Raw genomic sequence first — 12,928 nt, forward strand, 5'->3', positions numbered from 1 at the left:
TGGGCACCCGGTGGTGCGCTGCCCCTACCAGGAAGGAGAGGAGGAACTGCCGCAGGAGAGGAAGGTGAGGAGGTGGCAGAGAAGGGGAAAGGGGAAGAGGAAGGCAGAGGTCCCACCGCTGTCTCCACAGCCGCACCAGTCCCCTGCAAGGGAGGAAGAGCCGCACCAGTCCCCTGCAAGTGAGGGAGAGCCGCACCAGTCCCCTGTATCAAGGGGAGACTACACGCCGCTCCCACCTCCACCACCAGGAGACTACACGCCGCTCCTACCTCCATGGGCAGGCGCAGAGCAGCAGGAGCTGCCTCTGCCTCCGCCACCTCCACCGGCAGGCGCAGAGCAGCAGGAGCTGCCTCTGCCTCCGCCACCTCCACCGGCAGGCGCAGAGCAGCAGGAGCTGCCTCTGCCTCCGCCACCTCCACCGGCAGGCGCAGAGCAGCAGGAGCTGCCTCTGCCTCCGCCACCTCCACCGGCAGGAGCAGAGCAGCAGGAGCTGCCTCTGCCTCCGCCACCTCCACCGGCAGGGGCAGAGCAGCAGGAGCTGCCTCTGCCTCCGCCACCAGCAGAGGGTGAATGCCTGCTGGTATCACTTCCCCCACCAGCAGAGGGTGAATGCCTGCTGGTATCACTTCCCCCACCAGCAGAGGGTGAATGCCTGCTGGTATCACTTCCCCCACCAGCAGAGGGTGAATGCCTGCTGGTATCACTTCCCCCACCAGCAGAGGGTGAATGCCTGCTGGTATCACTTCCCCCACCAGCAGAGGGTGAATGCCTGCTGGGTCCCTGTCCACCAGCAGAGGGTGAATGCCTGCTGGGTCCCTGTCCACCAGCAGAGGGTGAATGCCTGCTGGTATCACTTCCCCCACCAGCAGAGGGTGAATGCCTGCTGGTATCACTTCCCCCACCAGCAGAGGGTGAATGCCTGCTGGTATCACTTCCCCACCAGCAGAGGGTGAATGCCTGCTGGGTCCCTGTCCACCAGCAGAGGGTGAATGCCTGCTGGGTCCCTGTCCACCAGCAGAGGGTGAATGCCTGCTGGTATCACTTCCCCCACCAGCAGAGGGTGAATGCCTGCTGGTATCACTTCCCCCACCAGCAGAGGATGAATGCCTGCTGGTATCACTTCCCCCACCATCACGAGGAGAGGAGCTGGAGCTTCCTCTGCCTCCACCTCCATCAGGGGGAGAGGAGCAGGAGCTTCCTCTCTCTGCACCAGAAGGACCAGGACTAGATGCTGGCGGTCCTCAGCAGCCCTTGCATAGGCTGCTGAGGGAAGCACGGGGAAGAACCTCCCGGCTGCAGTGGCCGAAAAGAGGGCCAACACCCGCACCCCAGCTTGTCCTGACTGCCAGCCTCGCTTCGCCCAAGGATGCCAGCCTCGCTTCGCCCAAGGATGCCAGCCTCGCTTCGCCCAAGGATGCCAGCCTCGCTTCGCCCAAGGATGCCAGCCTCGCTTCGCCCAAGGATGCCAGCCTCGCTTCGCCCAAGGATGCCAGCCTCGCTTCGCCCAAGGATGCCTCTGCATCGCCTGGGGTTGCCCGCCGCTCTGCATCGCCTGGGGTTGCCCGCCGCTCTGCATCGCCTGGGGTTGCCCGCCGCTCTGCATCGCCTGGGGTTGCCCGCCGCTCTGCATCGCCTGGGGTTGCCCGCCGCTCTGCATCGCCTGGGGTTGCCCGCCGCTCCGCATCACAGCCGGAAGTACTGTGGCCGGAACCCCACGAAGGGGAGCTGCCGGCCACGAAGAAGGGGGAGGAGGTCTGGAGACCGCCAACCCCAGCAGCAGTTTCGCTGCCGGAGGAGGGGGAGGAGGTCTGGAGACCGCCAACCCCAGCAGCAGTTTCGCTGCCGGAGGAGGGGGAGGAGGTCTGGAGACCGCCAACCCCAGCAGCAGTTTCGCTGCCGGAGGAGGGGGAGGAGGTCTGGAGACCGCCAACCCCAGCAGCAGTTTCGCTGCCGGAGGAGGGGGAGGAGGTCCGGAGACCTGCTCCCTCTGCAGTTTCTTCCCTGCAGGAAGAACGGTGGTTGAAGCCCCACCAAGGGGAGCTGCCGGCGCCGAAGGAGGGGGAAGGTCAGGAGACCACACCCCAAGCAGCCTTTCCGCTGCTAGGACTACCCTGGCAGGAGAATGCTACCCTGCTGACAGCATTACGACCTGTGGGCCCCTGGAAGCCTCTGGTCCTGGCCAAGGACTTTGGGCGGGACTTTTGGGCTTTTAAGGGGGGAGGTGGCCATTGAGGCCATGTGTGCTTTGCACAGGAGGGGGTATATGTAACAAAGTGCCCGCCCCTGTGTATATTATCTGTTATGTGTTGCGTGTGGTGTGTTTAAATGTTGGTGTATAGACATTGGTACACGGGATATAAACGGGTCTGTGTAACACGAGTGTTTAAAAATGTATATGTGTATTTAGGCACGAGGATTGCACAGCACTTCACGTGCAAGTAAAATGTAGTAATATGTGAGCACGGGGAATTGCACTTTATTAATTCACGTGCTGGGATTCAAGTGAATAATTAATTGGTAATTGAATCCCAGCACAATAGTATATATAGATGCACGTTGGCACATACTGCGGTTGGGTGTTCGGTGAGCGGAGAACGGGATTGGAGACGGAAGAAATTAGTAGCAGTAGTAGTAGTAATAATAATAAGAGGAGAAAGTATCCGCTCACCGTGTTTGTCAGTGTCTGTCCGTGCACCGTTTTGTTAAGTTTAGTCTGTTTTCGTTTGTCTATTTATTTTGGCGTAGAGTGCCGTGTCCTGTGTTTTTCGTGTTTGTGTAAACCTTTTATTTGGTATTAAACCGGCGCCAACAGGCGTCTTCATCACTTCATTTCATCCGTCCTGTGTTTTGTGTATTGCCTTACCTTTCCTGGTTCTGACGCCGCCCACTTCGGCCGTCTCTGTGACAGGAGCGCATACTGTATATAACAAATATTACTTGCTCTAAGTCAATATAAAACTATTTAGGAAGTTGCATTTGAGTGCCATTGTAGTATTACATAGCTTGAACATGACATGCAGTCTTCAACAACAGTTCTGGATAATGGTGTGGTGTGGGGCGTGCAATGCTAGGTTCTGGATAATGGATAATGGTATGGTGGGCGTGCAATGCTAGGTTCTGGATAATGGATAATGGTATGGTGGGCGTGCAATGCTAGGTTCTGGATAATGGATAATGGTATGGTGGGCGTGCAATGCTAGGTTCTGGATAATGGATAATGGTATGGTGGGCGTGCAGTGCTAGGTTCTGGATAATGGATAATGGTATGGTGGGCGTGCAATGCTAGGTTCTGGATAATGGAATGGTGTGGTGTGGGGCGTGCAATGCTAGGTTCTGGATAATGGATAATGGTGTGGTGTGGGGCGTGCAATGCTAGGTTCTGGATAATGGATAATGATATGGCGGGCGTGCAATGCTAGGTTCTGGATAATGGTATGGTGGGCGTGCAGTGCTAGGTTCTGGATAATGGATAATGGTATGGTGGGCGTGCAATGCTAGGTTCTGGATAATGGATAATGGTATGGTGTGGGGCGTGCAATGCTAGGTTCTGGATAATGGATAATGGTGTGGTGTGGGGCGTGCAATGCTAGGTTCTGGATAATGGTATGGTGGGCGTGCAATGCTAGGTTCTGGATAATGGATAATGGTGTGGTGGGCGTGCAATGCTAGGTTCTGGATAATGGTATGGTGGGCGTGCAATGCTAGGTTCTGGATAATGGTATGGTGGGCGTGCAATGCTAGGTTCTGGATAATGGATAATGGTATGGTGGGCGTGCAATGCTAGGTTCTGGATAATGGATAATGGTATGGTGGGCGTGCAATGCTAGGTTCTGGATAATGGATAATGGTATGGTGGGCGTGCAATGCTAGGTTCTGGATAATGGTATGGTGGAGGGCGTGCAATGCTAGGTTCTGGATAATGGATAATGGTATGGTGGGCGTGCAATGCTAGGTTCTGGATAATGGATAATGGTATGGTGGGCGTGCAATGCTAGGTTCTGGATAATGGATAATGGTATGGCGGGCGTGCAATGCTAGGTTCTGGATAATGGTATGGTGTAGGGCGTGCAATGCTAGGTTCTGGATAATGGATAATGGTATGGCGGGCGTGCAATGCTAGGTTCTGGATAATGGATAATGGTATGGCGGGCGTGCAATGCTAGGTTCTGGATAATGGATAATGGTATGGTGGGCATGCAATGCTAGGTTCTGGAACTACAGTCTGTTTGTTTTTAATGATAATTTTGTAGTCAAATCTGAAAACTCACCACTTACAAAAAGTAATCAGCCATTCAGCTATTGAGGCATTCCTTAGCGAGTAAATAAGGGATTCTTTATGCTGCTTCTGAAAGTCCTCGGAGTGATTCATGATCCTGAATAATAAATGGAAAAGGACAGTTCTTTGCAAAGCTGGAGGACCCCAGGGGACCCATCCTACAATGTGTGACCTTGCTATTGTAGAAATGACACAATAAATAGACATATTTCCACCTGCAGTGTGAGACTGGGGTTAGCAGACTGATGCTGCAGCAGGCTGATATGTTAATATCTGTCACTGTGACTTATTGCACGGATATGCCCATGCATAATCGGGTAATACACTGCTATTAGCTGCTTAGGAAAGTACGGCAGATGTGCAACGTAATCATCTCTATCAATATGTAACTTGCAGCACTTTAAAACACGTTTGCTATCGCATATAGCCAACATGTAATTTCTAACACTTGTTGTTCTTTATCTGCAGAAATAATGTGATCATACGCATGGCTGTATAGCACTGTTCTTTACTCACAACATGTTGAACTTCATGTAAATGAGCTGAAACCATTTCAGTTTTTAAGTGTGAATAATTGCATGTAGAATATAAAAATGTAATCTAAATAGCGATATAACAGATTGTGACTTATAGGTACCAGTATTCTAGACAATATATGTGTTGGTAAAGTCTGTCTTTATGCGATTCATCAAATGTTTATGCCAGTCCTAAAAATAACAGCAAGTAATAATGTTTTATCACTCGTTTTCAGTCCATTGCATTGCAGAGTCAGCTATGTAGCTATGCTATTATTTTAATACCTCTAAATGAGCTGGCCTGTGCCTCTGTAAGACTATTAACACTGTACCTAATACAAGTGCAGACTGACAGCTGACACTGTGCACCAGATACATTCTTATGCACGCTGACAAGGTCACATTTTGCTCTGTTTACAGGGCTGGAATGTGCGATGGGTAATACAAACGGTTTCTAACAGACACTAAATCAAACATGCTCATTTATTCAGTTTACAAAATACAAGCCAATATAATAGTGTCGCTTGTCAGTCAAGAATATAGCTAATTTTATTACAAAATCACCACGAATAGCAGGATAGACCGCTTCATAAATGCCACCAATTGACTGGCACATTTGGAACTAATTAATTAGAAAGATGCCCTTGAACCCTTGTCCTTGCTAAGGCAGGGCTGATACACACTGGAGCAACAGATTAAGGAAGCTACTATAATGAGTAGCATTAGGAGTAAAGTGCAAAGGCACATTCTCAGAGAGGAATTCAATGAATTTATTTGCATAAACTGAGTGGTGTCTTTCTAGTTTCATGCTGTTACAATTATTTTATTCCTTTTATAACATTTGCCTTTGTACTGACTTCAATTTCAATTGGGCTGACCAGCTGTGCTGGACCTGCTAATTCCCCATTTCCTTTATTATGATATCAAAGGGACTGAGTAAAGTGCTGAGACAGCTGGTCCTAATAGAAGTGTACTGTAAGTTTATTATAGCGTTTAAGGTTTGTAATCAAAATTCTGGCATAAATAATGTTCTTGTAGTCAGAGCTGAAATGGAGTCCCCTGCACATCAATCGCACTTTCGATCTGATCCACAAAACCACAAGAGGGCACTGTCTAGCACAGAGCACCGCGCGCCCCTACAAACCAAAAAGTAATATTTTAAAGAAGAGTTCCGCCCTGCATTTCTACATTTTAAGAAGCAGTCCGCAGAAGCGTAAAATATTCATCATTAGGTACCTTTTTTTTTTCCTTTAACAGAAACAGAATTCATTAACAGCAGAAAACAGCCTCCTGTGCAGCAGCCTTCATTTCCAGGAGAAGGGGAAGACCTGGCACAAAGCTTGGGTCTCCATTACTAGAAACGAGCCACTGGTGTTGTACCTGCTACCAAGCAGCCAGGTAAGTAAGACCTCCCGTCCTGAATACACCTGCCCATCTCCACCAACGATGGCTCATTCATAAGAGAGAGAGGGAGAGAATTAGGTCTGGAGGTTTACAAGAAGTGAATCTCACCTTTGTGTCTGTATCGGGCACAAGGCCTTGAAGAATTACAAATCCTGTCTAAGCTGTCAGGGTGTCCACCTTACCCCAGTTTTAAAGGCAGGTTGGTTGGATTGACATGATTTGACAAACTGCAAAAGTGTGTACAGCAGACAGTGTGCTTTGGAGTTACAAGAGGAAGCTGTACAGAAATAATTTTGTATTACAAGTAAAACCCAATGCTGTTGTACCTACAGTAAGTACTTGTCTAACCACCTGTCAATTGTAACATGGAATGAGTCGTTAGTAATTTATCACTGTCACTCTGTATGTTTTGATTGAGACAAATGCAATTATTTTGAATAATTATTCATAACGTTTGGGTATGATTAATGCAGAACTACGCAACTTTTTTTTTTTTCCTAGTGTAATGGAAATATTATCTTTCGTTTTTGCCAGCCCCATTGTGAGAGAATAAAAGAAAGTTACCAACAAAAAAGAAAAAATGAATAGCTCTTTCTAAAATAGTAAAAACAATTACCATCGTTGTTTCAGAGGAGGCACAAGATTATTAGCTGCTGTTAATTAATAATGCAGATGGGTTTGGGTGTTTTAAGAACACCACTCTTCAAAGGTCACCCTGAGCTGAAATGAGTTGTTTCTACGACTGCAGTATGTTGTGAAACATAAACAATTAACAGGCCTTGAATTCTTACCAGCAGCTTTACATATATGTTGTTGCTGGCTAATTGTAGTATTTTATTTTGAATCACCACAAAAGATTTAAAAAGATCTAAAAAGTAAATACTATAATGAGCTTCTTAACTATAAATGCAGATTTACAAATTTCAACTAGCCAGATTTGCAGCAGGAGTTCAATATCTCCAAGTAGTGAAACTAAACAGCATTTGAATTAAAATACTGTAAACCCTTTCATATGTAACAAATTTATCCCAAAATTAGATGCCATGAATTTTAGTGATGTAGGACAAACAGTAAAGCTATTGCATATACATTATATACAGTACCAAAGTGGACATCGCAGAATTAGTTAGTTCAAATGAGTGGCTTGGAAATAACATTGCTAAATAACCAAATGCCTGTGTTTTGTTTTCTAGTCTTTCTGTCTTTACATCGGACTGGGGTTAAAATTGAATTATTACATCGCTATTAATATTATGGCTTTAACAAAGTACCAGATAATAAAAATTGGGACAAAGATAATTGCAATTATGTTCTGTTAATAACGATGGCAGCGTAATTACACTTGGATCCTAGGCATAGGATCCATAGACAATGATTTGAGATTTTAAGTTGACTTTTCTTAAAAGAGGGTCATGTTATTGAACAAGTTCACATTTTTAAACCTGTTTTAGTAGTTGGTGGCCATCCCCAGTGTTAGCCAACCTGTCTGGATTGTACAGTGCTGTTATGTGTGTTGGTATTTTTGGTAGGCTTTCTAAAGTAAAACTCTTTTTTTTTTTTTAATGCTTGGCATTTCCTTTCTCAAACTCGTTCTGTTTCAGGAGGTTCGATTACCACGTGCCATTCTGCTGCCCGGCTATGAAGTCAGCTTGGCAACAGAGAAGCTTGATATGAAGCACGTTTTCAAGCTCAGCCAATCCCAGCACAGCATATTGTTCAGTGCAGAGGAGGAGGAGCTCCAATGCAAATGGATCGAGATCCTTTCTAAAGCAGTCAAAGGGGAGTCGGGGCAGGAAGACCTCTGCAGCAAAACTGAAGCGAAGACCAACCTTTAATCAACAGCCAGCGTGCTGCTTGTGGGCTTCCAATAGTGTGTAATGTACACGCATTACTTGAATTCACTTTTACCATGGCACTTTTATTTGATTTTTTTTAGAGGATGTATCTCATTATTCCCCCATGTTAATATCTGCGTATGTGTTTTTATCACTGTTTTCTGCCTCCTTAAAAGAAAATTGCTGTCTTTTTCATCAGTCTGGTAACATTCGTTCATAAATCTGGAAACAGTTTGTGAACTGGTGGGAGGTCTATTCATAAATACGTTGTGCACACGTTTTGGTGCAGCATTAACTACATCTGCAATTGCGAAGGTGTATCTTTTATTCATTTGTATTCAGTATTGGTTGTAAATGTGACCTTTCCTTGTCTATTCAGTGGCTATTCTGTGCAGGGTGTATACTATTTTCATTTGCTGAACAAAAGCTACTTTTTAAGTTAAGAGTTGTGAAAGCTTGTGGCTGGCCACTGACATTTCTCCTGTCCATCCTTTGTGCTCTCGCACTGCAACGCTGCTTGTACATTTTAAGTGATGTAATTAATTTACTTTTTACTATTGCTAATTGGACTACGTCTGCCGTTGTTGTGATTAAATAAACATAACAAGATGAAGTACTGTAGGCAGGAACATTTACAATTCCTAAGAATTCAATAGAGGGAAAAAAAGTTTCTGTCTGCATGTTTATTTGACATATTTATGTACTGTGCGTTTTAATGAACATGTTTCGATGTAAGTGGACAGATTTTATATTGCTAACTGGGACCATGCACACAAACAACAACGTAATCAAAAAATTAATAAAAACAATGCATATGGTTCACTTTTGGCAGTTTTGGTATGTAAATTTGTGTTGTGTCTTGGTACGGATGGGGTTAATTCATCAAAGGGTTAATCAGTGCTCACACCTGTTTCTTAGGAACCACATACTTAAGGTTTTCACTCATGTTAGAAAGAGCCTTGTCTGTAAAACGGAATTCCAAACCGTATACAAGCTACCAGTTTACCACCCATTTGAAGTCTTTCCTCTGGTAACCTAGTAGCCATAGATTAAGCAAATGCAATCAGTTTTGGTTTTATTTGTATTTAGCCGAGAAATTGGATTTCAACTCAAACTTATTATCCATGAAGCTTTTGTGAAGATTGAACATGTTTTGAGTTTCAAACAGAGAAGATCAATTCATCTTGATTCAGTTATGGACAGTCCAATCAGCAGAGAAGTCAGGTAATCTTCGAATTGATTACTAAAAAGAATCGTAGGTCTTAGATAATTAACAATTAAGAGCTCTGGAAGGTAAGCCTCCCCATCAAGCGGATAAAGTGACCAGCCTAAAACAAAAGAATATCACCCTTTGTACAGCTGAGAAAAACAAAACAAAAACAATCCTGGTTTCACAAAGTGATTAGCACTCGTCTTGGGCTGCCTAGTGATACTTTAGGTAGAATGCAAGTCATTGGTGTTAAACTTTACTTTTGGTGCTGGGTTTTTTTTTTTTCCCCATGAAGGGAATGTTCTGCCTCTTGTGCTGGTGATGACAGCATGATTTATAATATTAGATGCAGCTGATGCATCTTATTTTCTCTCACCTTCAATGGAAAGCCAGAGCCTTTGTTTTATTCCTGAATACCAGTGCATGAAAATAAAGCTTCTGTTCGTAAGCTGTGTTTTCATCATCAAATGAGGTTTGTGTACTGCAGTGTATCGTGCATAAAACATTGCATCTAAAAAATGCCATTTCAAATTGAAAGTACTGCATTTCATTGTAAATGACACAGGAAAATGATACGACTTGAACAAAGATCATTAAAGGTTATACTGTAAATGAGCAAAGCATGTCCCCCCCCCCCCCCCCCCCCCCCCCCCCCCCCCCCCCCCCCAAAAAAAAAAAATTTTTGCATGTTGATTTATTTGTATGGTTTTTTTTTTATGTTTATGGGCAAGCATGCTGTGCACATACTGTGTTCTATAATGAAAGACAAAGTGATAAATGAGTTCAACTGCCCAGAAAATGTATTCGTGGACAGGAGCTGCATAAGACTTAATGCATTTCGAGTGCAGATTAGTGGTATTTGCCCAAAATAAAGCAGGTTTTAGCAATGTAGTTTTTAGCTCCTTGTAGGTTTAAGTTTTACTGTGCAACCAGAATTATTATTATATGTAATGGATAGTCAGAAGTCCCGTGTTCGAAGTTCTTTGAAAAAACATTCTGTTTGTGCCACTTAGAAATGTCCGCTATAGCAATGGCACTGAAAAAGGGGTTAACTCTGATAAGATGCATATCTTATTCGCCCAAGGAAAACGTGTGTTTAACTGCAAAGAGATACTGTGATTTGATTTCACACCTCGGTGTTAAAAGCTATATTGAAATACTATCTTCGCCTCTCTTACTATGCGTGGCTATGGTAAACTATATATGTAGGACTTGCAAAATCATGAAATACCAGAAACAAATTTTACCAAACCTTTCCATCCATTACGAAATAACATTAACCTGGTTAATGAAAAATCTTCTAGAACTGAAACATTAAGCTTTAATGTAGCCCTAGCTGAAAGCTGGTGCTCAGTGATGTACAGAATCATAAACTATTACTGTATTTATTATTAGGGGGGGCTGTTTAAAAATGCACTTTGTTTCTGGGGGAATGTTTCATTAGGACGCTGGCTTTAACCCAGTAGGGGTGCTAGTGAGCCAAGGTGGCTTTTTGAATTGTGATTTGTACCCTTTACCCTTTTTTCCAGATTTTAAGTTGCGCTGCAGATTGTGCTTATTGTTTGTTTTAGGGGTTCGATATTCCCCCAGGACACTTGGATACGATGGAGTACAAACTGCCAGCCCTTCCTTCAGGCATAATGATAACTGCTCTTGATAATTTTATAAAACATAATTCGTTCTAAGATTCTAAAGAAATGTAAAACCAGTAGACATTTTTTTTTTGCCAAGTTGCAGCCCTTCTGCTAACTTCAGAAAGTTGAGACCAGCTGCAAAGATATGCTGCAGATGTGTTTTGTCTTTCTACAATAGTGATACTCATATTCTTATAATTACTGCCTATGTATTACTGCAGAGTGATTTAGTTATTTATTTATTAATTTGTTGTCCGGTACCTATTCTTCTCTGGTTTGTCCCTTAACAACTGCAGAATTCTCACAGAAAGGATTATGTTTTAGTAAATTGGTAATCCATTTAACGGAGAGAATTGTTTTGCGCCTCGTGGAAATGTTGCCGAGTAAAGTTAATCTTGAATTCAGCTGAGAAAGACAGTCGTTAGATGTTCATTTATCTTCATATGTGTTACTGCTTATCTTCCGCTTGTGCTGCTGCTGCTTCTTAATAACTAGATAAGACAGAACTCTCTTATGGTCGTCAATGCCTTTCATATGCCTGAAAGCGATTTAAACTCGATTTACTAAGCTTGTGCTCAAATTGCAAAGGTCCATTTTTTGCACAAAAAAAAAGAAAAAAACAAATTAGAAATCCATAATTAAGAATGCAATTCTGAAAACTTCTATGAGTTTGATAACTTAGTCATCAGATGACCTTTTTAATAAATAAAGAAATAAATAAATAAATCCCCAGATAATTTAATATAATGGGCTGGCAAGCCCACCTCTTCTCACCTCTCTTCTTGGTCAGAAGAACACATATTCAGCTGAAACACTTTTTCTTCTGATCTGTGTAAATGTGGATTACATTAGCTTGCATTAATGCATATACAGATCAGAATAACTGTATTCGATCAACGCAGAAGCTGTACTTTCTTACAGCCTGCTGCTACACACTGTGACAGCGAGACCTGCTGGGAACATGATGAAAAAGTGAAATACCCTGCATGCAAGTTTGCAGTTAAAATCCTTTAGCCAGTGCAAAATAAATGCACTTATTCAGCAGATGTATTCCATTGTATTGCATATTTGCAAGGAGTGCATATTCCTGATTGAGATTAAAAATGAAAAAAAAATAAACTAATTTTGTCCTTCAGCTCGTCTGTGCGAGATTCTCCACTGGGTCCCTGTTTGTTCTCACAGCATGCCAGTTTATCTCACTGGGCAAACCTAGTATTTTATAAACTCTAATTCATTCAGCAAAATATGTCGCTTCAACTTCAACTTGAACAGCTACTTCTGGAATCCCAGTGAAGGGTATATTACATTGTATAGCATTGTTTCTGAAACAATAACAAAAAAGGGTGAAAATCAATCAAATTCATGAATAGTGCTGATTATTCAATACTGAAGGTAAGAGTCAACTCAGTCAGCCTTTAAATAGCTTAGTATTTGATCTCCCACTGCCCCACATTAAGAAAATTGAATTGCAATTAAAGTAAATCAGTAATTATGCTAGGCACAGAATGAACAGAAAGAAATAGGTTCATCTATTCCGATGGACCTTCATTTCCATGGTTTAAAACAGTGCCCAGGGATAGACATGGAGACCAAACTGCTCCTTCACTCAGGACTGTCCCTCCAGAGCAGGCTTGAGAAATAATCACTGTTCACTCTGCAGGCCCAAGGGCATGTAAGAAATACCACACGGCCTGTTATTTCTTAGATCCAGTAGAGTAGGGGTTGGCAACCTTTATCAAAAACAACCTGCACTCGAGATTGACGGAAGAAAGTGTGAATGCTTGCATGAAGCTGAACTTGACCAGCTATTAACCAGACTTCAAAGAAATGAGCAAAACCAGGTGGCAGCAGAAGTCTCATGAAAGCAGCTTACTGTAAGAACATCCATCAATTTACATTTTCTTTTTGATATTTTGTTTTTAGATTACACTTTAAAGTACATGTTGTGTGTGTGTGTATATATATAGACACACACACAAATACATACAGGGTTTCGTTTGCTATAACGATTGGCTCTATGCAAGCCACTTGCTCCAAGTTCCCATTCAGTTTGG

General features: G+C 43.5%; 1 protein-coding gene across 1 annotated transcript in view; it reads left to right on the forward strand.

Annotated features, from left to right (window-relative positions):
• Window positions 1–8,852, forward strand: part of LOC121298128 (FYVE, RhoGEF and PH domain-containing protein 3-like) — a 65,077-nt gene extending 56,225 nt beyond the window's left edge. The window contains 2 exon segments of the mRNA XM_041224971.1: window positions 6,049–6,189; window positions 7,797–8,852. Coding sequence (XP_041080905.1) covers window positions 6,049–6,189; window positions 7,797–8,030 — 375 coding nt within the window. The 3' untranslated portion in view covers window positions 8,031–8,852.
• The last annotated feature ends 4,076 nt before the right edge of the window (window positions 8,853–12,928 follow it).

Source organism: Polyodon spathula, chromosome 23, assembly GCF_017654505.1.
Source record: "Polyodon spathula isolate WHYD16114869_AA chromosome 23, ASM1765450v1, whole genome shotgun sequence".
In the NCBI taxonomy this organism is placed as follows: Eukaryota; Metazoa; Chordata; class Actinopteri; order Acipenseriformes; family Polyodontidae; genus Polyodon; species Polyodon spathula.